Here is a 27532-nt window from a genome sequence, read left to right on the forward strand (position 1 = left end):
CAGTCCGACATGCGCCATTGTCGAGTTTGATCAGATAACTGTACGGGCGCGTCTTCCGCATTACCGTCACAGGCCCCGTCCACTTGGACATCAACTTTCCCTCGCCATCCCTTTCAAGCAACAACACCTGCTGCCTGTCTGTGAAATGTTTATGGACAGCGCGCAAGTTGTATTGTGGAAGAATCGCAAGGCTTCATTGGCCCGCAGCAATCGGGCATCTTGCTAGTATTGCGGCCGAAGAAAACTGTGACCGCGCGGACGCGTTACCTCGCACATGCAACCGGTTTGGGGAGAAGTAGCTTCAAACATGTGGCCGTCCCCGCTGAGGCGACATTGTCCCTTTCAAAGAAAAGCACCCCCCTTCAAGAAGCGGCCGAAGCGGGGTCGTGTGTGTGTGTGGGAGTGGGGTTGAAGGGAGCATTGAGGCATGCTAGCTGTTTCTGCGACGAGGATAGGGTGAGGAGAAAGCGTGCACAAACAACACCCGCCCAGAGCCCCTTCGGCCAGCCAGCAAGAGAAAAGGGAGAGAGTGCAGCGCGTAGCTAAAGCCGGACCAGCGCCATCTCTGGACATTAGTGCAGCAAAATCGCGCCAGCCGAACGCATTGCACCGCGCGGGCGTTCCTGTCTGTCTTTACTCCGTGGACGTGAGTCAGCTCCTGGAGTTGGGACTGTGGCCTTGACGACCGCCGGCAGCAAGATTAGGGCGCGCTTTTAGGCGGTGGGAAAAGCAGTTCCACGAACGGCCGGCGCAGCGAACAAACCTACCTTGAGAGCTATGGATCCTCCAAGCCGGCAGTACACGCTGGTTGGGTTCGCCCGGGAGCTCGACTGGAGGCCCCTGACCTTCCTGAAGCCTATTCCAGCTAACCGGGTGTGCAGCGCCTGCGGCCTGGTGCGCAAGAGGACCGCGTTGCTGCCCTGCTTGCACGTGCTGTGCGAGTGCTGCTACGAACAGTGCGACCAGGACGGCTTCGACGAGTGTCCTCTGGACGGCAACCACTACGAAAAGGAGGACGTCATTCTGTTGGACTTCACTGCTGAAGATCTCCTGAGAAGAGAGGTAATTACGAGAATGGGGGGCTTCTTTTTGTTTGTTTTCGTTTGCGCCTTGCGATTTACTGCACAGTGTTTCTCGCATGTCTACGCATTACACATCCGTCGGAGGACAGTATAAAAATGTACTGCAAATCGAGAACCCTGTAAAATGTTCCTATTGCTGCAGCGCCCTTTTTGTCGCCGTAATGAGATTAGGCTGGATAGCAATGATATCCGTGTAATATTACAGTACTGCACCTGTAGGCTTAAGAGTGGAAATGCCCGAAAGCCTTTCCCCTGTCCTCTCTTATCTTTCTCGATTTTTCATTTTTATTTTCTTTATCTTTATAATATTGTTCTCTTCGTTTCTTTTCCTTTTCTTGTTTTTGTTTTATATCTCGTTTCTATAATTATTTTTCTGGTTTCATTCAAATAAAGCCTCCGCGGTAGCTCAGGGGTTATGGCGCTCGGATGTCTACTCGAAAGACCCGTGTCCGATCCCGGCCGCGGCGGTCGAATTTCGATGGAGGCGAAATTCTAGAGGCCCGTGTACTGTGCGATGTCAGTGCATGTTAGAGAACACCAAGGGATCGAAATTCCCGTAGCCCTCTGCTAATGCCTCCCTCGTAGCCTGAGTCGGTTTGGGACGTTAAACTCCCGATAGACCACATTCGTAAAATGAAGAGGACCCCCACAACTTAAGTATTTGAAATCCTCTCCCCGGGAAAAATATATCTGCCCCTAGGCTAACTGCTGCGTCGTACAAAGCAGCTCAGAGAGAGATATAGTGAGAGGAAACCTCCTCAGCCTCCAGTGCTTTCGAGTGCTGAAAACGTTAGGCGTGGTACATTGGTAAGCTCCGAAAGGAACCATGTGGTATCGATATTTTCGGCGTAAACTGCGTTCATCTGGATAATCATTGAAGCATATCCTTCTGGTTTTAGCCGAGGATGTGCATCGAATGCCGATTCGATAAATGGTGCCAACATGCTTCAAAAAGGGGAGTAATTTGGGAATCAGATACCGACTAGCTAAAGCTCGGTATAACTGCGGTGTTTCCTCGGGCAACACATACAATACCGAGCTCTCATCGAAACATCTCCTTTTTACGAATACACCTTTCCACGAAGAGAGAAAAAGAGGCGATAGATTTTGCATTACTTTACCATGTTTCGAACTTAATATGATAGCCGAATGCGGAGCCTTAGTTATAATCGCTCATTACCGCCTGTATTTAGTGTCTCCATGGTTAGCATGTGGTTTAAAGTATTTAGCGTGCGGCGGACGTCTCCCTGATCCTACCTTTTCCTATGGGCAAAGCAGTGTATCTCGCTTTTCTTGTACTGATCGAGCCTTTCTTAGACTAACGGTTCGCATGCCTTTCTAGTGTGGCGGCCTGAAACCGCCGCGATAAATTTCTCGTGCAGAAAGTGAAAAACTGAGTCTGCCATCTGGTAAAACCGAGTGATTTCGATGCGTCAGCATCCACCTTCGTGATGTGCTCTGGTCAGGTGAGGTTGTTGTTGATATGGATTCCTAGATACCATCTGATTCTACTTCGGTAAGCGTGGTTGAGTTCAATAATTACGCGTAGCGTAGTTGATATTAGTGCGCTTTCGTGTTACCGGCATGAATTTGCATCTGGATATGTTGAGCGTCATTAGCCAGGTGGAACACAAGTTTTCAATTCTGTTAAGGTTACTTTGACGCAGTACCTGATCATTCTTGGTATAGTTATGTGACGGTAGAGGGCGCAGTGTTCTGGGAAAAGGCTAATTCTTGGTCAACTGCCGATCCTTTGGCTTAGGTAGTACCGCGAGGCGGAAAATATACGTGTCACTCTGCCAACTGCTGGGCCGTGTGTAGAACCGCTTAGCTAAATACAGTATTGTGCGTTTTTATCGTAAAGACTTTCAAAAGTTTCCCCGCCTCAACCGCTGGCTCATTTGCGATGAAACTGCACACAGAGCCCGCGTATTATGATAACTTTTGTATCGTAGGAAGTTTGACAACGGTACTTACTTTGTTGAGCCGTGCATGATGCGAAAACATAATCGTCTACGTAGAGTGAAGTTCATAGTTCTTCAGCGCAACGGCACGGTTTTAGCTAGGAAAAAGAAGACAGAAGACAGAAAAGAAGAAGGACGAACAAGGACGAACACAGCGCTGACTTACAACTGCTTATTCAGAGTCACACACACAGCTTAAATACTCTCAGACCAGCGCAGGCGCACACCGTAAAAGGACCAAAAAAGAAAAAAATAGGAAAAACAATCTCATCATATCTTTATCGCAGAAACTTTGACAGGAACGCCTTTTCTGTATTATACAGAATGACTGAGGTATCGCTGACACACTCTGACCCAGCTTTTTTAATATAGTATGCCTCTATCGTTTCACGGGTTGTTTTTAATTTGCTTCTGCTTAGAATCCTCACTGCCGAAAACATCGGTGTGCAATCTTTGCAAGTTGCGCAGTGCTCAACAAGGTTAGCACCTTCCCTATTCCTTGAATCTCTTTCGTGTTCCCTGAGACGGTCGTTGACGCAGCGCACCGTTTGCCCTATGTAGGACTTGCCACACGTCAAGGGAATTTCGTACACAACGCCTGTGGCGCATTCCGCAAAGCGGTTCCCGTGCCTCTTTTTACACCCAGGTTTCTTGTCATCACCTGTGATGCGTCGGGCCAACTGGCCTAGCTTCCGAGGGGCTGAAAAGACCAACGGCACATTGTGCCGGTTTGCCACCTTTTTGAGGCCATGAGATAGTTTGTGCACGTAGGGCATCACTGCAGGTTTTACTTTAGCCTGCGGGGGTGTTATTGCCTCCTTCCGAGTTCGGGGCTTCAACTTCTTCAATAACGCTTCTGCAACAGCGACAACTACCGAGTCAGGGAAGCCGGCGGCCTCAAGCCTAGCCAATTGGTTCTCAAAACTATCTTGCATATCATGCACACAGGATTTTAAGAGTGCAGATTCTAAGCAGAGTTTTGCGATCCCTCTCTTCACAATCTTTGAATGGGATGAACTATAAGGCAAAAGATCTTTTTATGCTCTGGTCAAGTAAGACCAGCACACGTGCTTATTCATAAACCTTAATCTCACATCCAAGAACGGCAGGCTGTTTTCAACCGGGAGCTCATACGTGAAAGTGAGCCCCCTTCCATGCTTTTTGAAGTCATGCAGTACACTCATAAGCGTATCCTCATTGGGAATGGCACAATGCTTGTCTAAAACAATTAAAAAGTCATCCACATAACGAAACACTTTTCGAACACAGTCAATCTTAGATTGCTCAAAATGATAGTTCAAATGGCGATCAATGCATGCTAAAAAAATATCACATAAAACCGGGGCGACGCATGACCCAATGCAAATCCCCTTCTTTTGCAGATCAAACTCCTTGTCAAAGGCGATAAACGTACTACACAAATAAAATTCTAAAAGCGCTAAAAAGTTATCTACAGTCATCCCCGACACATTTTGAAATTGAACGGTACCGTTATCGTCAATACATTCCTTGACAGCAGCAAACAGTTCTTGATGCGGAACAGAATAGAAAAGGTCGTCAACATCAACCGAAAAGGCGTATCTTACATCTTGGTTCTCCTTTAGGAAATTAATTACATCCATAGAACTCCTCGCCAAAAATGGATCATTTATCTTGAGGCCATTCAACACTTTTTGAAGGAATCTGCTGACATGATTTTGCCATGTTCCCCTTTCACTTACAATTGTACGAAGGGGGGCATCAGGTTTATGGGTCTTCACACTAAAAAACACCTGTAACCCGCCACTTTCACTACTTGTGATGGCTTTAGCAATCAACAATACCAACTAGCCCAAGAACTAACTCTACTGAAGTCTACGTAGAGATCGGCAACCAAAACCCGCAGACGACGCTTTTTCAATGAAGGGCGGCAGTGGCGCCATCTGTTTGCGGTAGCGCAAAGCGTCACGACAAGGCCGTCGAGGAGAGCGTTGCAAGAAGCGCGGGCCGTTTGAATATGCCGTTCCTGTCGTTTCGTCTGCTTCTACTGAAGCGCTTACAACATTTTCGACTAATTAAGCGGAAAAATATCAGAACAAATGATTTAACGAGGCTTTACCTTTTAAAGAATATTGTTTGCAATGCTCGCCTCGGCGGCTTTGTCGTGACGGTTTCCACTGCCCATTACAAAATAGAAAAGCTTGTTTTTAAAAGTATTTTTCGCGTTCCGCGCTTTTCTCACTCCCGGAAAGGAGCAGATAATATCGAAACTCATTTCCTATTGGCTATACACAGAGAAGGTCTTAAATAGATCCCTCGCCAGATAGTTACCTCCTGTCTCCAAGTGACTTATTTTGTATCTTTGCAGGTCAACTGCTGGAATGAAGGCAGGGGCTGCAATTATATGACGGCTGCTTCAGGGATCACCCAGCATTTCCTGCTGGAATGTGAACACCACTCCGTCCGTTGTACCAGGTGCTCGGCCACCGTTCTTTGCAGAGACGTGTGCACGCATCTCCGGTCGGCCTCTTGCAACACTTCGACGCCTGTCACATCCGAAAGCCAAGTTCCAGCGGGTCAAGTGGATGAGGCAGCATCGTCGGGTCAAATCACAGCATATAAGAAGCCAATGGATGCTGATATGAGCACGCATGGGGACCGATTAATCGAAATCTCTCATGGCATAAACGCACTTAAGGAGACCCTACGTCAAGAACTAAAGTCTTTGAAAGGACAGAACCACGAAGAAATAACATCGTCCAACGCCGAAGTAAAACAATGTTTTGCGACATGCAGCGATACAGTTAAAACCTGTTTGAGAAGTCTAAAGAGTTTAGAAAAAAAACTGAACGATGAATTGGGCGGAACTCGAGCCGACTTGTCGCAGATTGCAGCTAGCATTGAACAAGTCAAGGCTGGATTGAAGGAAAGCGCGCAAAAAATATTGCAACACGTGACCAATGCCCGCAGAGAGAGTTTGCTACAAGTGACGCACTGCGAGTTTTTAATTATAGGTGTGAAGTCACTTACAGAGGAGGCGACGGAGGAAGGCACGGCTGAGTATCACAGCGAGAGGGTGTACCTGTGCGGCTACTGCATGTCTCCTGGAGTCAGGTTCGAGGTACACTCGGCATCTGTACGGCTGTACGTGAAGTACATTCTGCACAAGGGTGACATGGACGACGATGTCCAGTGGCCATTCCAGCACAAGATCGGGATGAGCGCAATTCATCCGAGAGGAAGAGAGATTATGCGCGAAGTTCAACCAAATCCATATGACTCAGGTAATCAAAAGCCAACCAGATCAAATAAGGCCGTTGTTCGCTATAATGCAGCTTTCAACCTTGAAGGTCTTATCTATGATGGGTACGTACGTAATGACCAGCTTCGGATAAACTGGGAGCTGCTGCCTTGAATGAGACTTAAGCGCGGACACGGGCCACCGCTTAGAATTTCCTGTCTGTGAACATGCATGTACGCTTCATTTCTTTAAGTTCAGTAGAATTTCATCTCTAAACAATCTTGTTAAGGTTTCTTTCTCAACAGCGTCGATTAACAGCGGAGCACGAAAAGAGCCTCTAATTTTGATTTATTTCCGACCATCAGATGTCTCCCAGCGTAGTATGTGAAATAAAGACGAGTAAATAAACAAATGCTATTTCCCTCCCTCAAAGAATGTTGCCTTTTTCTGAAACGCTTTGGTAAAACCTCAGTACCCGCTTATTGGATCTGTTTCTGATTTTTTTTCCTTTTTTGCCCCCCCCCCCCCCTCCGCCCAAAAAGAAAGAACCTGCAACCTTGATGTGCTGTTTAAGTCCCATGTCCAATTTTAATTCCATTTTCAAACATTACGGTTGCGACATTACGATAATCTTATCATCTATTTGCACAACAGCACAACGCGTATTTCTTACATTCTAAAAGACTCCATAGTTTCGTAACAGCAAAAATAAAAGCAAAAAAACGTGTTTGAAATCGAGAGCATTAGTATCTCATGTCGGAACGAATTGTCCGGCGTCGACATCAGCGACCGTGGCAGTTAAATTAATGACACCGGTGGCAGCACCTGCCATCGTACGGAAGGGGCGCATCGCGTAACCACTGCGTCAGGAGGGGTATCAGGAGTCCCATAGGTACATGAATGCACTGTAGAGAATGATCAATTACGCGCATGCGACCATTAACCCATTAACGCTAACGCGTTATGCCTTTAGAGCGCTTTTTTTCGGCATAATATTCTGAGCGGCGTAGTACATCACAATACACATTAGAGGTGTGAACTAGCAGGCTGGTGAACCAATATCGAATACTTATCGTGTTAATTATTACTCTTAGGCTCCATTAAGTTGCACCAAAGAGGAACCTTCACTTTCCGAGCATTCTTGAAAACTGTATTATTTTCCTGTGCGCTCGACTTACCTAATTTAAATCGGATTAAACGTCCTGGCTCCAGCCTTTTTTTTAAACCTTACTCTGAAGGTAGGAAGGGTCAACCAATGGTAGGGTGCCTTTCAGCCAATCCCATGGCGGCTTGCAGCTCTGCCATCGCTGGAGTAAGCGAAGCTACCACTGGACTGGCTGAAAGGCACTCCACGCGTAGGGTGAGACCTCGTACCTTCAGCATTGAGTTTTTAAAAAATAAATATGGGAGATGGGGCGCTTAATTCAATTAAAATTAAAGAAATTAACCGCACTGGAAATTAAGACGCACTTTTTAAGAATGCTCGGAGGGTTTAGATCGGGTTTCCACGTTAAAAAGACACGTTCAGATTCCCCTTTAGGGGACCTTTAATTAATGAGAGGCATGTAGCCCACAGTAACTAATATTCATAACAGTTTTTAAAATTTTGAAAACACGGTTACCCTCGACACTGTGGCCGAAGCAAATTTTTTGCTATCTGGAAGAGTTACGCCCACTGGAGAGGTTGCTTTGCCTGCAAGCTTCTCGGAAGCGCGTGTATTTTGGCGCGATGTGGCCAAAATTTGTTGGGCCGATCGAGGGCGACCGCGTTCTCAAAATTCTAAAAACTGCCATGGATCTTAGTTATGATGGGCTACAGGGCTCTTAATAATTAAGGAGTGTAATAGTTAAAAAGCTAACAATTCAATGTTAGTTAACCAGCCTGCTAGTTAGCTCGTCCAAGCTGTATTCTTATGCACTACACCGCTGACATTGCTATCCTGCACAAAGCGCTATTCTAACTCAAAAAGCCTCTTTTTAGAAATTGTGTAAAATCATAGGTGACACACGTTGCACCTTCGAGAATTTCCTCCCCGTGCGTATAAACACAGCAGCATTGCTCTCTTCCCGAGGAAATCACTCTCTATACGAGCGCAGGATGGTAGGCTTCTCCGCAGTGCAACTTTTCTCTAAACGAACGCCCATGTGGCCCACAGCGCGCAAACGGGCATCGCACACTTACACCCCATATTATATAGTTTTCTGGATGAGTGTGCTGCCGTGTCGGCGTGCAGTCTCCACTTTGGCTTCGTGTCGCTTATGCTTCGTTTCAGTGCACACTATTTTCCCATTCATGACGACGTTGGACCGCGAAGTCCCGCCGTTCTTTTTTTTTTTTTCTCGGTTTATAAGGCCACTGTTCCTATGGGCGTCGCTTTTCGTGGTTTATTTCTCCCCTGATTTTCGCTGATGAAAGTAGAGCATCCGTGCCCACTGTTTTCTCTCGCTCCCAAGCGAGTCATTTTTCGGAGGTGATGAATTGTTGTTGTTGTTGTTGATGATGATGATGATGATGATGAAGCTGAAGCAAACGTTTCTCGTCTTCCTCCCCTTCGGAGAGCTGCCTTGCACGGATCCGGTCGCCACCTTGTGCGCCAACATGGACTTCGTGCCTGCTGATCCCATCAGGCACTGAGGCGTATGTTAGCTGGAGTTGAAAGAGCACTCATGTTTTAGTAAAAGCAACAATGCAAACAAAAACCATGTAGTGGCACGAAAAATTGTTTATTCCCATAGAATATTTTCCGTGCAGTACGAAGCCAACAGTCCCGAAACTCCGTGCTAAATCGCGTATGGAGTACAACAAGAAAAGTGTCGTTGCACTTTCTATCCTAACATCAGCCTAACCTGCCGCTTTAATAACAAAATAATAATTGGTTTTTTGGGAAAGGAAATGGCGCAGTATCTGTCTCATATATCGTTGGACACCTGAACCGAGCCGTAAGGTAAGGGATAAAGGAGGGAGTGAAAAGTGAAAGGAAGAGAGGTGCCGTAGTGGAGGGCTCCGGAATAATTTCAACCACCTGGGATCTTTAACGTGCACTGACATCTCACAGCACACGGGCACCCTGCCGCTTTGCAAAAGTGAAATAGACGACAGAAAGCCGATTTATTGGATAACAACTTTCTAGAATACCACTAAAAGTTAGTACGAAAATATCGTCTGCTTGGTGGTTTCTTGTCCACGTCAGCCAGTTCGCACATGACGGTGCGAGTTGCCGCCGCCAACATATCGGCCTGCCGCTGGTGAGGGGCTTCGAGTCAAGGCTGCCGGTGATTTCGTTTGCTCAAACCACGCTTGAGAGCTGCACAATCGTGGCGCGCGAATGCACTGGTCACGTAGTTTATTTTTGTATTTGGCGGGCTTTCTTTGGAGCTGCGAAAAAAAAAGACACGCGTGAGGATTTCCTTGTCCTAAATTATGGAATGGGGGTTTCTGAAGGTGTCCGAAAACTCTTCAAATGCAACTTGTTGCATAAAGTCAATATTTATTAACTTAAATAATTACACTTAAATAAACTATTATTTATTTGCGAAACAAAAATTGCCTGTGGTGCGCAAAATGGCTGTCACCAATATACAACTGGTTTCACTCCCCTGTCTCTAATAATTTATTTTTTATCGCTTGGCTCCAGTTAGCTGGGACACCCGGTATGAAGACTTCGGCTTAAGTCTCGAGTCTGTTATAAGCTGCCACCCTAGCCACGAACTTCCGCCACCGCTTTCCTGAATATCCGCTTCGTACTCACGGCCCCTCTCATGGCTCCTGGCATGAATCACGGCTGCAGTGAAACGCAGGCAATACGTCACAACGTTCCCCTATTCGCACAGACTGCAGCTTAGAGGCAGGCATCGATCTCCGAGACAGACTGGCTGGCGGCCTTTGACAGAGCATCTGTTTCTATTTGCATCTCCATGCAAATGGAGAAGCTATCGGCCAGCCTACACCGGTTCGGGAGGAGCTAGTTCATTGACGAAGAAAAAACTGGTGCCATCCACAAAAGGCTTCACTTCGGTGGGAAAATTTATCTAGATTGCGGGAACAAATGCCACAACCCAGCCACCGCAGTGGTTCAGTGGTTACGGAGCTCAGCTGAGGACCCGAAGGACGCGGGTTCGACACCGGCCGCGGTGCTCGCGTCTCGATGGCCGCGCGAAATGCTAAAGGACCGTCTATTTAGTAGTGCGATGTCAGTGCACGCTAAAAAAAAAATCAAGGCGGTCGAAATTATCCGAAGGCCTTCATTAAGGCGTTTCCTCCTAGCCTGAGTCGCTTTGGAGCATTAAACATCTCTTAGACTAAACATAACTGTCACAATCCGTAATACAGTAAACCGTGCGCGTCATAAGCATGGCTTTTTATTTTCTGTTCAAAGTGGTCACCTCCCCCTCCTGCTGCCCCATTTCCCAGGGAGCACCGGTAAGGCCGTTTTGCGGCCTTTTTCGGAACTGTGGGCGTTGATGAAAGTTAATCTGTCAGTCTCGATCTTTTATCAATCATGAGGGCGTTTCGTTAAATTTTAACAAACGTTAGACCCGTCCCATTTCTCTCCTCCGCTTCACATGCGACGAGAGACAATTCATGCTGGGCAACAATACTTTTCTTTCTCTTTTCACTGCCCACACTAATATATGTCAAGACTGTCGCCTTCACAGTCTCCGCGAACAAAATAAGACCGCGCTTTCAGCGGGTGCAAGAAACAGTTGCTCGTGCGACCGGTGCCTCGGACGTACTTCCAGTGAGAGCTATGGCTCCTGCAAACAAGCAGTACACACTGGTTGGGTTCTCCCCGGAGCTTGACTGGAGGCCCCTGACCTTCCTTAAGCCTATTCCAGGCAACCGGGTGTGCAGCGCTTGCGGACTGGTGCGCAAAAGGACCGCGTTGCTGCCCTGCATGCACGTGCTGTGCGAGTGCTGCTACGAACAGTGCGACCAGGACGGCTTGAACGAGTGTCCTCTGGACGGCAACCACTACGAAAAGGAGGACGTTGCTCTGTTCCACTGCACTGCCGATGACCTGCTGAAAAGAGAGGTAAACAACAATAGCCTTCTTACTGTTTCGTTTCGTTTGCGCCTTGCGATTTGCCGCACAGTGTTTACCGCATGCCTGCACATTCCACAGGCGTTGGAAGAGAGAATTAAACTGTATTGCTAAGAAAGAGCCCTGTAAAATATTCCTATTGTTGAATAGCCTGCTTATCAGCCTAATGATACGCTGGGCCTGAATGGCGTCCGTAAAATGAAGCCACCGCTGTGGCTGAGAGTTTAAAGCAATGCGCGGCAGGCCCGAGCAACGCGGGTTCGATCCCGGCCGCCGCAATCGAATTTCGAAGGAGGCGAAATTCCAGAGGCCCGTGTGCTGTGTGATGTCAGTGCACGTTAATGAAGGCCAGGGGGTCGAAATTCCCGCAGTCCTGCACTATTGCGTAAATCATACATAGCCTGAGTCGCTTTGGACGTGAAACCCCCGTAAACCATAAACGTAAATAATGAGGCCGCCCAGAGATTAAAACTTCACAATCCGAGGCATCCTATGCAGTATCTTAGCTGGAAAAATATATATGCCTCCATGCCAACTTCAGGGTCGTACAAAGCTGAAGATGTTCTGCGAGATATGTTGCCCGTAAAAGGCTTGATCTGGTAAGAGGAAGACTTCTCCTCAGTATTCAGTGCTTGCGAGTAAGGGAGATGTTACGCGTGGTGCATTGGTGAGCTTCGAGAGAAACTTAATGGTATCGACCTTTTCGACGTAAACTCGGACATCTCGATAATCATTTAAGCGTGGAACTGCGGTTTTGGATGAGGCTGCGCTTCGTATTTTAAGCTAAGAGATGGTGCTAGCATGCTGCAAAAAGGGGCGTAATTTGTCAATAAGATGTCTACAAGCTAAAGCTCGCGTCACCTACTGTTTCTACTCCGCCAAGACATACCATACCGAGCTTTCAGAGAAACATCCTCTTTTTACCAGTTCACCTCTCCACGGCGAGAAGAAAGTTACTCAATAAATTTTCCATTATTTTATCACGTTTCCAACGTAATCAGATAGCCAAAATCGTAGCCTTAGTTATCTCCCACAGCTGGCTGCGTTTAGCCTTTCCTTTGTTAGCATGTGATTAAATGTAGTGCGGAGCCTTGGGTTTCAATCAAGTGCGGCAGACGTCTTCCTGCGTCTACCTTCGCCCGATTTGCAAAGCAGGGAATCTTGCTTTTGTTGTACTGAAAAATCGGCTCTTGCATTCAAAGTACCCATGTAATTCTACCGCGGATGCCTGAAGCAGCCGCTATGAAGTCGTCCTGCCGCGCCTCGATCCACTCAGGAATGCTGTGCAGCAGCGAAGCCAAAGATATCAGGGGCAGGCCGTCGTATCTTTCGCTGAACAATACAGTGTGACCTCCCACCTGTTTTCCGGGCTGCTCGGTGATAAGCTACGTGCCTTTCTGGAACAAGGTTTATCAGTTCACAGTACCACTCTCATACCTTCAAAAAGTTGCAATGAATAGTGAGGCAAACAGTTTTTAATCTGTTTGACACCAATTTCTTGGTCATGATTTTCCTACGACAAACTGAGCAAGGCGCACGATAAATGTTCACTGTACTCAGAAAATTGAAAATGTGATTGTCTTCCTATATGTTTGTCACGAGCAGCGTTTAATTTCTGAAAATCAATTCAAGGGCGAAGAATGAAAAATATCCGTAGCCGTCAGAGCTCCACAGCCGAGTGGCTGTTTCCAATACACTTACTCTATAGAGAATGTAAGAAGTACCTCCCTCGCCATATAATCACAGCAACTCTCCGAGTGACTTTTTGTGTCTATTCAGGTCAACTGCTGGAATGAAGGCAGTGGCTGCGAGTACGCGACCACAGCTTCAAGGATCTCCCAGCATTTCCTGCTGGAATGCGAACACCACTCCGTCTGTTGTCCCAAGTGCTCGGCCACCGTTCTTTGCAGAGACGTGTGCAAGCATCTCCGGTCGGCCTCTTGCAACACTTCGACGCCTGTCGCATCCGAAAGCCAAGTTCCGGTGTCTCAAGTCGATGAGGCAGCATCTTCTTTGAGAGGAACATTCGAAGGGCAGGGGGGTGAAATCGCAGCATATCCGAGGCCAATAGCTGTGGATACCAGTACGAATGGGGACCGATTAAGCGAAATCTCTCATGTCATAAACACACTAAAGGAGACACTGCGTCAAGAACTAACGTCTTTAAAAGAACTGAATCACGAGGAAATAACGACATCCAACGCTGAAGTCAAACAATGTTTGGCGTCATGCACCGATACTGTTAACACTTGTTTGAGACGTATAAAAATGGTAGAAAATAAACTGAACAATAAATTGGGCGCAACTGGAATTGACTTGTCGCAGATTGCAGCTAGCGTTGAACAAGTCAAGACTGAATTGAAGGAAAGAGACCAAAAATCATTGCAACTCGTCACCAGTGCGCGTAGAGTGAGTGCACTACAAGTGACGCAGTGCGAGTTTTTTGTCAGAGGCGCCAAGTCGCTTCAACAAGAGGCGCTGAAGAACGGCAGGGCTGAGTATGACAGCGAGAGGGTGTACCTACGCGGCTACTGCATGTCTCCTGGAGCCAGGTTCATGAGTGACTCGACATCTTTACTGCTATTTGTCAAGTACACCCTGCACAAGGGCGACATGGACGACGACGTCCAATGGCCGTTCAAGCACAAGATCAGGGTGAGCTTAATGCATCCGAGTGGAAGGGGAGAGCGTGTGCCGGTATTTAGGCCAACTCCAGATGACCCAGGTAATCAAAAGCCAACAACATCAAGTCGTCAGGCTGTTTACTCTGCTACATATTTTTACTTCAAAGATCTCATCCGTGATTTGTTTGTTGATAATGACCAGCTTCGAATAAATTTTACACTGCTGCCTTCAGTCAGACTGGAGCGCTGACATGGGCCACCGCTTAGAATTTCCTGCCCTTCATTTCTTAATTTTTTAGCTATTAACTATACCTTCAGTAGAAATTAATCGAAAAACACGTGCATGATGGTTTTTTCCTGAACAGCTTCGATTAACAACGGAGCACAAAAATAGCTTCTAATTTTGATTTATTTGTGACGATCATATGACTCTCAATGCAGTATGTGAAATAAAAGTTACTAAATCAAGAAATGCTGTTTTCGCTCTCGCAGAGAGTGTGTTTTTCTTAAGCAGCTTGGTAAAACGTTAGCACCCGCCTGTCGCATCTGTTACTGATTATTTCATTCCTTGTTCGAAAAAAAAAACGGCAACCTTAATTTGCGATGTAAGGCTCAGATCCAATATTCATTTCGTTTTCATCAGAACATCACGGTCGCGATTTTATCAATCTTATTATCATGTAGTTGAACATTAGGGAATCGCGGATTTTTTACACCGTGAATAGAAATACCTCAGAGTTACGTAATAGCAAAAATAAAAGCAAAGAACGCGTTCTAACGCAAGAAAATTTAATTTTTGATGTAGGAACAAATTGTCCAGCTTCGGCATCAGAGACCGTTGCAGGTTTCAGCTAAATTTACGATTGGTCGCGAGAGGTTGCTCTCGCAACCCCGACTGGCAGCAGCACCTGCCAATCGGAGGGAAGTGGCGCATCGCGTAACCTCTGCGCCACTGCGCCATCAGTGGTATGACGAGTCCCAGTGGTGTCTGAATACACTGTAGAGAATGATCATTTCCGGAGATGGGGGCATTAACCCTGCCGTGTCATGCCCTTACAGCGGTGCTCAACTGTGTCCTCCATTTTATTTTATTTTTTTATCTGAATCTGCGCAGCTCTGCCGAGGATGGATTGGAGCCTGTCGGTATGCAGATGCGTGTAAGGTAGTGGAGCAATGCCTCAAAACGCACGACACCTCTGCTTAATCAAAAGGTACCACAATATCACTACGCCCCTGGCTGGCGTAGGTAATAATTTATTCTCTTGAATAGGTAATGCATGCTATAGCTGTGGCGTCCATGTCATGGGTCATGACACTCTTCGATTAAAACCGAACTTCGAAAATTGAATTCGGCGTACCTTTTTTGGTTTAAACCGAAAAGTCCGAACCCTAAGTATAACGCTGCCAATCACGTATTGAATGAAAGAGGCGTGGGCGTTCACCATGTCTAAACTCCTTTTTACATGCACCCGATAGCGTCGGGCCGAGTCGGGAGTCGGTTTGAGCAAGGCCACCCCGCCAGCACGACGAGTTCTTGTTTACATGAACTTGAATTTAGCGAGTCGATGCAGTTTCGACTGCAGCAGCAAGCGCCGAACAGCCCAATGGGAGAGGGCAGTGCTTGCCTCCGAGACAGCGGTGGTGCCGTCACGCCTCCGCTCTCTCGGAGGCGTGACGGCGCAAGTGAAACACAGTTTCGCATTTATCATCCAAAAAGTGCAAATTCGTTTTTGAACATTCGTTTTTCAGCAAATGAAATGGCGCAGTAATTGCCTCGTATATCTCGGTGGACATGCCAACCGCGAAGTAAGGTAAGGGAGGAAGGTGCGAGTGAAAGATGAAAGAGAGAAAGAGGTGCTGTAGTGGAGGGCTGCGGACTAATTTCGACCACCTGGGGATCTTTAACGTGCACTGACACCACACACCGCACCGGCGCCTTTCGCCTCCATCGAAACGCGGCCGCCGTGGCCGGGATCGAACCAGGGAATTCGTCTCAGTAGCCGGGCACACTAGCACTTAGCCATCGCGGCGGGTCAGATTTATCATCTCCCCTCCCACTAACCCGACTCTTCGACTCGACATGGCTAAAGAACATTGAGACAGCGTCGAGTTGAGTCAACCTACCCCTTGTAGCGAAGTTGACTGAACGCGACCCCCAACTCCCAGCCCTGCGTGCGTTTACATGAACCCAATAACCGGCTTTCGACCCGATGACTCGACTACTCAACTTGGCCCTGTCAGGTAAACGACGCCATCACAGCCTGCGTCAGCACATTTTCTGGGAACATGGAAAGCGCGCGTCGTGAACGGCCATAAGTGATAGGCACGCCATCTACAGTTAGTCAAGACGAAGCTATCAAGGAGCTGTCGCACAGACAAAGCAAAATAGGATGCGAAAGCAGTGAACTCGCGCATTTTAAACCTGTTTGTTTCTTTTTTTTATCATCGCGCAGCTCGGCGAACTGAGCGGCGGCCATTTACATGAGCAGGGTCAAAGCGCCTGTTTCCTTCGTTTAAAACACGCTTCCGAAAAAAGTAAGAAATCTGAGTTGTTTGTTTTGTAACGCCCTCTAAAAGTTAACGAAAAGCGCCTAACCCTAAAGTGAACGTAAGAAACTTTTCGTATAAAATTACGTAATTAACCAGAATTTAAATATACTGCGAGGAGCGCCACTCCACGGGAAGCAATACTTTTGTGACAGAACAGCGCAGAACAACGGCACGGGAGAGGAGAAAACCGCTGCTTCTGTCCCGTCTTTTTGCGCAGTTCCAACTCAAGTGAATAACAAACACGCCCAAGGTGCGGTCATGGGAAGCAATGCATCGGCGATTTCACCCACCTCCGGTGCAACACTTTTCTTAATCCCTGGTTCAAGTTACCTGAAACACTCCGTATGCGTGCATAAGCAGGGATCAAACCTCAGTTCAAAAAAAAAAGGTGATTTTAATCTTATGATCATCACATCTGAACTGCCCTATATCTGTATACGCATAACATTTCAATATTCCGCGACATTTCCGGCGCGAAGACCTTGACTCATTAATTCACATCAGTTGAAAACGTCGAACAAAATGTAAAGACTTTTTTATTCGCTAAGAAAACAGTAATTACATATTACCCGCCGCTGTGGTTCAGTGGTTATTACTCTCGGCTGCTGACCCGAAAGACACGGGTTCAATCGCGTCCGCAGCTGTCGAATTTCGATGGAGGCGAAATTCTAGAGCTCCGTGTACTGTGCGATGTCAGACCACGTTAAAGAACCCCAGGTGGTCGATTGTTCCGGAGCCCTTCACTGCGGCGTCCCTCATAGCCTGAAGTGCTTTGGGATGTTAAACACTCATAAAGCCAAACCAAGTAATTACATATTAAATTATTGGAGATGATATTTATATATCTTGCTGTCTCATGACCAAAAAACCATATGCTAGTACGGAGGCATATACCGCAATTCAAATGCAAAATTCAAATCAGCTCTATCATCCGTGAATGCAGCATTGCGACCACAAATTTCGGACTATTTCGCATTAGGGCTAACTTTAGCAATTTATCTTTTCGCGGGCCTCCTGGTTCTCCGGAAGCTTATATTTTGGCCTTGCGTTGATAAGTTGAAGAAGAGCGGTACTTGAAGTATGGTAGCAATTAAAGTTGATATGAGGGCAGAAATTAACAATTATCTACATTTTTGGGCTGTGCATCATGTATGAAACGTCACCCGTTAAGGGTAAACAGGGAGGAAAAAGCAATGCCTCATGCGGCATGCGCAGCCAGGCCGTTTCACACCAGAGGGAAACTGGGAGCGCGTGGCCGCCGATAGCAGAGCACATGCGCAGTGAGGTCGGCCGCCATGCGCACTGTGCCTCGCATTCTCGTCGGTTGTCGGCGACAGCGCTTCTCGAACCAGGGCGGCCACGCGCTCCCAGTTTGGCACCAAGCGCGAAACAACCTTGCACATCGTAAACAATGCCCCCTGCGAGCCAGCAGTACACCCTGGTTGGGTTCTCTCCGGAGCTTGACTGGAGGCCCCCGACCTTCCTGAAGCCTATTCCAGCCAACCGAGTATGCAGCGCCTGCGGGCTGGTCCGATAGGGAACCGCGTTGCTTCCCTGCATGCACGCGCTGCGCGAGTGCTGCTACGAACAGTGCGGCCAGAACGGCTCACACCAGTGTCCTCTGGACGGATGCGGGTACGGGAAGGATGACGTCACCCTCATAGAATTCCCTGCTCACGACCTGCTTAGGAGAAAGGTAGGCGACAATTTAAGATCTTCTGGTGCCTTCCCCCCTTTTTTTGTTTCTTTTCGCTTGTTGCTTCCCGTGAGGAGGGTTTCAAACAAGTCTGTACATTTCCCATCCAGCGGAGGAAAGAACGGCAGTGGAATTGGAAGAAAGAGCCCTGCAAAATATTGCCCTTGTTCCATAGCCTGCTTTTTTCTCTCTAGTATAGGAATTGCATCTGTAAAATAATTAGGCTGTCATCCGCTTATAAATTCCACCTGCTACGCATTTTACGTAGTATCTTTGTTTGGAAAACATTAGATTCTCTCTGCACAAATTGTTTCCGCTTGAAAGCTCAAACATGAATACGGTGAGAGGAAACTTCTCAGCCAACATTGCTTTCGAGTGCTAGAGATGGTATGCGTACTGCATTGGTAAGCACCGAAGCAAACCAGTCGGCCGTGACAAATTTCGTCGTAAAGTGCTGGCATTCCTATAGTCGTTGAAACTCAGCATTCAGGCTTTGGCAGAGGCCGTGCCTAGAACGTCTACCTGGAAGATGATGCTAGTGTGCTTCAAGAAGAACTATCATTCAGCGAAACATCGCTTTTTTATCAGTACCTAATTACAGTTACGTCGGTTGCTTGACCACGATGTGTCAGTTCATTTAGCGGCCCTTCCTTTTAAAGATGTTTTACGAATCGTTAGGAAAACAAAGTGCATTTTTTTTCACATTTGAATGCCTTTATTTATGATTTACATCCAACATGCCGAGCGAGGTGTACTAATCAAGTTTAGTATACACACCAAATAGAGAACGTGGTCGTTCGTGCTAATGGCCTTTAACGTGCAGTGTTTATTTCTCAAAACAAATTCAAGGACGAAGAATAAAAAAATTTACGTCACCATAAAAGGCCCACCACCGAACAGTTATAATCAAATCTCATTTCTGATTAACCTCACAGTAGGAACGTTGTGAGTCTTTTCCAATATCTTCGGAAGCGACCAAGTGACTTCTTTTGTCCCCTCGTAGGTCAACTACTGGAAAGAAAGCTAGTGGGTATCAGTATGTGACGGCTGCTTCGGGGGTCTCCCAGCATTTCCTTCTGGGATGTGAACACCACTCTGTCCGTTGTCCCAGGTGCTCTGCCAACGTTCTTTGCAGAGATGTGTGCACGCATCTCCACGCATCTCCGGTCGGCCTCTTGCAACACTTCGACGCCTGTCGCATCCGAAAGCCAAGTTCCAGAGGTTCACCTGGATGAAGCAGCATCTTTGACTTCTTTCAAAGGGACATTTGAAAGTCATACGGAAAGGCAGGCGGCTGAAATCACAACTTGTCTGAGCTCAATGGCTGTTGTCATCGGCAAACATGGGGACAGATTAAGCGAAATCTCTCATGACATAAACACACTAAAGAAGACACTGCGTCAAGAACTAACGTCTATATCATGACAGGACCACGAGGCAATGGCGTCGTCTAACGCCGAACTGAAAAAATGTTCTGCGACATGCAGCGATAAAGTAAACACTTGTTCGAATACTGATGTCGGTGTAGAGAAAAAGTGAATGGAACTAGAGAAGATCCCTCCCAGATTGCACCCAGCCTTGCAGATGTGGGGGCTGAGTTGCAAGAAAGCGTTCAAAAAACATTGCAACCCGTCGCCGATGCGCGTAGAGGAACCGTTATACAAGTGACGATGTGATAGTTTCTTTTGGGAGGGGTGAAGCAGCTTCAATACAAGGCGATGAAGGTTGGCTGTGCTGAGTAAGAATGCGAGAAGGTGTACCTTCTTGGCTACTGCATGTCTCCTGGAGTGCAGATCTCGAAAGTCCATGGAAATCTGTTTGTGAGCGTGAAGTACACACTTTACAAGGGTGACATGGACGACGTTGTCAAGTTGCCATTCTATCACAAGATCTAGTTCAGCGTCATTCGCCCGGGAGCAGGTGCTGAGCGGGTGCTGCAAGTTAGACCAGATCCACATGACCGCGACAACCAAAAGGCAACCACATCAAGCAACCAGCCGATTCATTTTTGTGCACTTTTTATCCTCACACATGACATCCGTGACGGGTACCTCCATGATGATCAGCTGCGGATGAAGTTTCAGCTACTGCCTTGAACAACACTTGAGAGCTGACCCCTGTATTTATTTTGAAGCGAAAAGCTTCACTACTCGAGGTAAAGCAGTCTTCGGGTACGCAGCACAACGACCTTGAACGATCTTCAGTCCAAGCAAGGATCTTCAGTCCAGCCAAGGTGTAGAACCCTTGACCGCTGACCTTGAGCCATGACCTCTAGCGACATTGAGTGACCTTTGGGTTGTCCGTGCTCAATTTCGTATATAATAGAAAAAAAAATGGTGCGTATTTTCTCTTTCTTTCAAAACATCAACTTAACGTGCCGCTTTGAAAAAAAATAGCTGCCGCTTAACGACTGCTGAACCCGGTTACAGAGCGAAAGCTGCGGCATATCCGGAAACAAGACGCGGCTTGGGGTCTGTAACGTTGAGTGCGTTCCGCACACTGGATAGGCAGCGCGCCCACTCAAACCCACCCCCAAAACATGGCAGGAGAAAGGTTGGTCACCCAATGAACACTGCGGCCTATTCTACCGCCCTCTACCGATGAATCAAAAGGGAAAATGTCAAGTGGTGCGATACCATGGTGGACGTCATATGATTAGGCCATTAGCCAAACTTGACCTCTGGCTTATCTGAAGGTCAACCGGCAACGGGCGGCGAAATCGGCCTTATCTAACGTAGAGAAGGTCTCGCTTCAAAAGGGGGAATAAAATGGAAGAGAGCCGCTTAAAGAAAAGATCCCCAGGTGGTCGAAATTATTCGGGAGCCCTCCACTACGGCACAAGTTTGCAACTGAAAGTTGATTGTTGGGAAACGAAATGGCGCAGTATCTAACATCTCGCCGGACACCTAAACCGCGCCGTAAAGGAAGCGATAAAGGGGGGAGTGAAAGAAGAAAGGAATAAAGAGGTGCTGTAGTGGAGGGCTCCGGAAAAATTTCGTCCACCTGGGGATGTTTGACGTTCACTGACATCGCACAGCACACGGGCGCCTTTGCGTCTCGCCTCCATCGAAACCCGACCGCCGCGCTAGGGTTCGAACCCGGGTAATCTAGCTCAGTAGGCGAGCGCCCTAGCCACTGAGCCACCACGGCGCTCCAATTCCGTGTGCTGTGCGATGTCAGTGCACGTTAAAGATCCCCAGGTGGTCGAAATTATTCCGGAGCCCTCCACTACGGCACCTCTCTGTTCCTTTCTTCTTCCACTCCCTCTATCCCTTCCATTACGGCGCGGTTCAGGTGTCCAACGATATATGAGACAGATACTGCGCCATTTCCTTTCCCCAAAAACCAATTATTATTATTATTATTATTGTCCCGTTTGGTTGCACTGTGTACATGTGACGCGGTGGGCCGTTTGGAAAAAATTTGCCGTTTCTTTTGTAAATTCTTCACATGCAGCACTCTAACAGGACAGAGTCGTGCCAGAGAATGATGAACTAGTGAGTTTTGTTCAATTATGCAAAACCACGCAATATTTCACGCCTCACCTTCCGTTAAAATCGGTGTCTTGTGAGCAGTCGTTGCCTTCGTACAACGAACGTAGCATATCTGCGCAATCCATTGACCCGCGCACGCTAAATTACGATTTATTTTATGCAGCAAATGCACTACCTTGTGGCAATTTTCAGTTAAGTAGTTAATGTGAAGTAATCAACGAATTAACATCCATTTCTTTTAATTGGTAGAAGCTCAAATGCTATGAGCATTACAACTACGTACGCGATGACAATTTCCGCCGATGATATATATATATATATATATATATATATATATATATATATATATATATATATATATATATATATATATATATATATATATATATATATATATATATATATATAGCGTTTTACTGACGTTTCGACTGGGGACCAGTCTTCTCTGAAGTCGAAACGCCATAGACGCCTGATGTGTTTTTAAGCGTGTGTCAGTCTATTTTATACATACCTACATACATACACGCACACCACACGCGCACATATACATACATACATACATACGTACATACATACATACATACATACATACAAATGTTAGAGATGACCCTTAAGATTAAATTAATGTTAGCAAATACGCGCTGAAGAAATGAGACGATTAAGCACTCATGTGAAGGAAATGCCAAAGGATATATTTACAAAAACTTATTTACATGCCAAAATAGTTACTCGCGAATTCGCACCCGCTCGCGCACCCGCACCGTCGAGCATCGCACACACACACTCTCTGAGACACACTCGTTCCTTGTCGTCCGTCTCTTCGCTGTGTCTCCTCCCAGCGCCGCAGGCTACCGTGCACTTACAATGCACCGGAAGCGCACACACACGCACACACTCACGCGCACATGTGCACGGGCCCACTTGAAAGCAGACGCCGCGTGGTTCTCCAGTTCGTACTTCGGGTGGCGGGGGCATTGCCCGCGACCCTAACGACCACACCAATTGGTAACGAAGCGGGCGACCATCGGTCCGTTCGCAGAACGGCGGGTGGCGCCAAGGACGCTCCCCGTACAGAAAGCACACGTGTGGGCACAAAAGCACGCTCGCTGCACAGAACGACACTTGCGGAAAGAAGAAACATGTGTATAATAAATGGCCCTTTCTTACACAAAGAAATACAACACCGACAGCTTAACCATCAAGAACAAGTAGTGCGTAGTTTGCGCATAAATAATGGGCTGAAGGGCAGAACATTTAAAATTTGTCAAAGCGCGTGCTAGTTAACTTACCCATGCCATCGTATGTTCCCAAGTGGCTAATGTACATTCAATGAAAACTTGTATTTTTCATTTCATTAGAGAGTTTTAGTTTCACGTACGTATAGGCTTCACGTACGTAGAGCTCGTACGGGTGACCAGTGCGCATGCGCAGAAAGCAAAGTGTATGCGCGAGTCTCACGTACGTACGTGGGATTCGGATTTTTACGTTGCGGTCTTTGCGTTGCTTGCGTACGTAGCGTTGACAAACATGGCGGCGCCCTGCCCGCCGCTTCACAGCGATAACAGCTTCGTCGCTAATCCCTCGACGCGATATCGTGTTCTAAACTGTTGTATTCGCCTTCAATTTGCCAATTATTACCCTCGCATAAGGTTTCAAGCGACAAATAGCTTTTGTTTTCCAGACAGAATGGCGATTTTTCAGCTGTTAAGCCTGACGAAGTAGCGTTGGTCGTCGTCATAGCAACGGTCTCGCTTTGAATGGCTTGGCTTAAAGACTTGTCTTGTTTGATTTAGGCTACAACCAGTGTCTGTGTTTCTTAGTAGATGGCGCTAGGCGTAACGCGCGGCGTGCTTCGCGTTCGTGTAACTATAAGGGTTTTAAACGAACTGCGTGCAGACTACGTAGACTTCTCACGTTTGCGTACGTGAGCCCTCTACGTACGTGAATCTAAACTCTCTATTAGCATTGGATTACTGTCGTTCTATCACCTACTGTTGCCGTGGTCGTGAGGCTCCTCGGGCGAACGCTGCTTCTTGGACTCGCCGGAGCTGGTGTGGCCGGTAAATGTCCAGTGCAGAGCTACTCGGCTCGGCGTCATCAGATGGCAAGCCGTCCTCCGACGTCCCCTTTCAAACACAGAGAGAGAGGTGTAAACCGGCCGCGAGGCTGCCCATTGAGTGTGCCGCTACTTGGTGATGCGATACTACTTTGACATCAGTCTCGTCTGTCTCAGGCTGTATGGCGAAAATTGTTTTCATTTTTTTTTGGTGGGGGGGGGGGAGGAAATGACTGAGCAACCATCTCCCTTATCACGATGAACACCTGAACTGCGCCACAAGGGAAGCGATAATGGAGGGAGTGAAAGGAAGAAAGAGGGGCCGTAGTGGAGGGCTCCGGAATAATTTCGACCACCTGGGGGTCTTTAACCTGCACTGGCATCAGTGCACGAGAGGCGCTGCCATCCCGTTAGTCTTAGTTCGGCTGCGCAGGCGGCCCGATTAGCTTCCGGGGCCGACAGCGACAGCCGATTGGCGCTCCGATAGCAGCTCGCCAGCTGGGCGCGATTACGCTGTTGCCTTCTACTCTTAAAGGCGACGTTTAAGGGTTCTTTATTATTGTTTTTTATCCTTTGTTTTAAATTTTACCCCAATCAGCTTCCACAAATGTAACGAGGGCAGCTGCTACAAAGCTGTCCCGATTCTCAGATATGCCCTGATTTCAAACCGTGATGCACGCATCTCTCGAGTCAGTCATTATTAATGGGGGTCAACTGCAAACGAGAAGGATAACACTGGCGACAGACAACGACAAGTGACCCTGAGGAGCACCGCGAAGCTTTACTCAGCACCGATTTAAAAAAAAATTAAAATAGATATGCAGAAAACCGAACCAATGCTCGACAGTCCCCCAAGGGAAAAGCAGTTCTCAACATGGTAGCGAGGTGCTGGAAGTGATAAAGGAATACGTCTACTTATGGCAGGTATAGTGACTGCAGATGCGAACCATGAGAGGGAAATAACTAGACGAATAAGAATGGTATGGAGCATATATGGCAGGTTCTTTCAGATCATGAATAGCAGTTTACCAGTATCCCTCAAGAGAAAAGTATACAACAGCTGAATGTTACCGGCCCTCACCTATGGGGCAGAAACGCGCAGGCTCCCGAAAAAGGGTTCAGCTTAAGTTAAGGGCAACGCAGCGAGCTATGGAAAGAAAAGTGATAAGTGTAACATGAAGAGACCGTAACCGGGCAGGGTTGGTGAGGGAACAAACGCGCGTCAGTGACATCCTAGTCGAAGTCAAGAGGAGGAAGAAATAGGCCTGGGCATGTCATATAATGCGGCTGGCTGACATGCAAGCGAACCGCTCGCGAATCCCGGCTCCGCGGCGCATGCACCCTCTCTCTAGCGGGGGCGGGAGCGACAAGTTTCGGCAAAGTTGGAAATTCTTCGTGGATGTGCACATGGGACGAAGAATTTCCAACTTTCCCGAACCTTGTCGCGGGAACTGCCGCCGCCGCTTGAGAGAGGGAGCATGCGCTGCGGAGCCGGGATTCGCGAGCGATTCGCTTACATATCAGCCAGCAGCATATTACATGCCCCGCCCAGAATTGGTGGAGGCGGTGCGAACCTCCCAAATTGAGAGACTTAGCACCACGAATACAGGAAGAGCCATTCTGAACAAAGTTGGAATAAAACAGGATAGGGGTCCCACACAAGAGGTGGAGCTAGATAGGGAAATCAGACAAAATCTGATGACCCCCCGCCCCCCCCCCCCCTGCCAAAAATTATGCACCCGGAATATAACAAAGAGAGGAAGCAAAAACGAGCCGAGGCGTTAGAAATTAGATTGGACAAAATTTCGGAATATGAGGGGGCCAGTTGCGTTCCTTTTACCCCTTTCTCTTCTTTGATGTCAGCCCGAAGGGGAAAGGTAGAAGTTGTTGGATGCCGACGTCTTGAGGTTCTAAACTTGCTCAGTCACATTACTCGAGGAACTTCAGGAAGTAAACTGTTTAATCACATATAAAATATTTAAGACAGAACGGAAGGTACAACAAGGAGAACAACTATGTACATACTGATTGATCCGCAAAGTGACCAGACGAAATCAACCCCCGGTCCCACCAAAACGTCTTCTTTTAATCCCTAAGTCCCCACCCTCAGCGGGGACACCAACCAATTAGGTCAGAACACAAGCACTCATCGAATAAAACACATGGGAAAGGAAAACACATCCAGTAAAACACATGGGAAAGGAAAACACATCCAATAAAACACATGGGAAAGGAAAACACATTGGAAAAGAGACAGAGGAGAGTAAAACACGCCCAATCAAAGATTGGGGAGAGGGGATAGGTCATTGTCACGAATACTAACAATTCCCCTCTCGGATCACTCCATCCTCCCCCGCGGGGCGGCATGATTACTCGCTTAAAGAGCATGCGAGGACCGCACAGATTGTCGAAAGCCGTCCCCGAGGGGCCACTTAAGGCGCCACCGCTCCCCAATTCTTCTTGACGCCCCCACGTGCACAGGAAGTGCCTGGCAGTCATATGGAGCTGATAAGAATTCACAGTGAGCATGAGGAACGCGTCTCGAAAATTGCCTCCTAGCCACACACTGAACGACCGCCGCCCGGGTCATGGCCTTGGGCAGCGTCGCCGCGGTAGGGATGAAATGTGTAGCGCGTCTTCGTTGCTGCTTCTCGGAGCGGGGCTGCGAACAATGGGGCCCGGCCAAGCTGGGTCGCCTGAGCACCCCGCACTCCCCTCCGGCGCCGTCTGCTTGACTCATTAGTTCCATGTGGAGTCAAAAAAAGAAAATGAATCACATCGTACGCACTCTTGCCCACACACAGGCGGCTTTCCGTACGCGTTTACTTGGCGCTCTGGATGTGCCCAAGCCAGCCGCGCACGACACCTCCCTACCAAGTGGGCTGCATAACATCTTGGAATCAAGCACACACACAACCGAACAGACCAACGTGCAGCGGGCCCGGAGCCGAAGAAGCACCCCCTGACGCTGCCTAAGTATATGCGTTGCCCAAGCCTCAGGGTACACCTCCATAAATGACATAACTCCAGACCCCGGATTCCCCCACGCCTCTAGTTGACAGCTACGAGTCGCGACATTGCATCGGCATTGGCGTTTTGCTCCCCCTTTTTGTGCTCGACCCGGATATCGAATCTCTGCAGAGCGAGTGCCCAGCGTGTTATCCTGGCGCTGTGCTGACTACCGAGAGTCAAGTATTTGAACGGGTTATGGTCCGTTATGACCCGAATTTGTGCGCCACACAACCAGACTTCAAGTCGCCCTAAAGCCCAAATGATGGCATAAGCCTCCTTCTCGATAGTCGCCCAGCGGGTCTGAGCCGGGCTAAGCTTTTTGCTCAGAAAAGCGATAGGCTGCTCGCGGCCCTCGTCATCGCACTGGGCAAGGCAGGCTCCCACCGTGTAGTCCGAAGCATTGGTTGCGAGCACGAACTCCCGACTTGGGTCAGGCGCATGAAGTGAGGATGCGCTCTTCAAGCAAGCTTTCACCTCATCAAACGCTTTCTGCGCCTCGTCATCCCATGGGACCCGCTGCGGTGTCCGCCTGTTAGTTAAGCTCGTCAGTGGGAGCACGACGCGGGAATAGCCGGGGACATATTGTCGGTAATAGTTAGCTAAGCCCAGAAAGCTTCTGAGCTCCTTCTTTGCCTGGGGCCTCGGCATCTCGTCTATTGCCTTGACCTTTTCTGGATTAGCGCTGTGCTTCCCCGACCCAACCACATGGCCCAAAAATTCGACTTCTCGTCTCGCGAAACGGCATTTGCCTGCGTTCACGGTGAACCCGGCGGCTGAGATCGAAGCGAGCAC

The 27532-nt window shown here is 47.8% G+C and overlaps 3 protein-coding genes across 5 annotated transcripts in view; all 3 read left to right on the plus strand.

Annotated features, from left to right (window-relative positions):
• Positions 1-6440, plus strand: part of LOC144104386 (TNF receptor-associated factor 3-like) — a 52294-nt gene extending 45854 nt beyond the window's left edge. Inside the window, exons 1-2 of one of the 2 annotated variants that reach the window (XM_077637361.1) lie at positions 763-1062; positions 5394-6440. In XM_077637361.1, the coding sequence (XP_077493487.1) occupies positions 778-1062; positions 5394-6440 (1332 nt within the window). In that variant the 5' untranslated portion in view covers positions 763-777. Of the gene's footprint in view, positions 1-762; positions 1063-5393 lie in introns of those variants that run through there. The other variant, XM_077637362.1, reaches the window with a different exon arrangement.
• LOC144104385 (TNF receptor-associated factor 3-like) overlaps positions 1-15604 on the plus strand; it is a 182492-nt gene extending 166888 nt beyond the window's left edge. Inside the window, exons 2-3 of one of the 2 annotated variants that reach the window (XM_077637359.1) lie at positions 8825-11299; positions 13088-15604. In XM_077637359.1, coding sequence (XP_077493485.1) covers positions 8825-8923 — 99 coding nt within the window. In that variant the 3' untranslated portion in view covers positions 8924-11299; positions 13088-15604. Of the gene's footprint in view, positions 1-8824; positions 11300-13087 lie in introns of those variants that run through there. The other variant, XM_077637358.1, reaches the window with a different exon arrangement.
• The window catches only part of LOC144104382 (TNF receptor-associated factor 6-like), a 375592-nt gene that overhangs the window by 184914 nt on the left and 163146 nt on the right, over positions 1-27532 (plus strand). The gene's annotated exons all lie outside the window — the stretch shown is intronic.

Source organism: Amblyomma americanum, chromosome 9 (assembly GCF_052857255.1).
Source record: "Amblyomma americanum isolate KBUSLIRL-KWMA chromosome 9, ASM5285725v1, whole genome shotgun sequence".
NCBI classification, from domain to species: domain Eukaryota; kingdom Metazoa; phylum Arthropoda; class Arachnida; order Ixodida; family Ixodidae; genus Amblyomma; species Amblyomma americanum.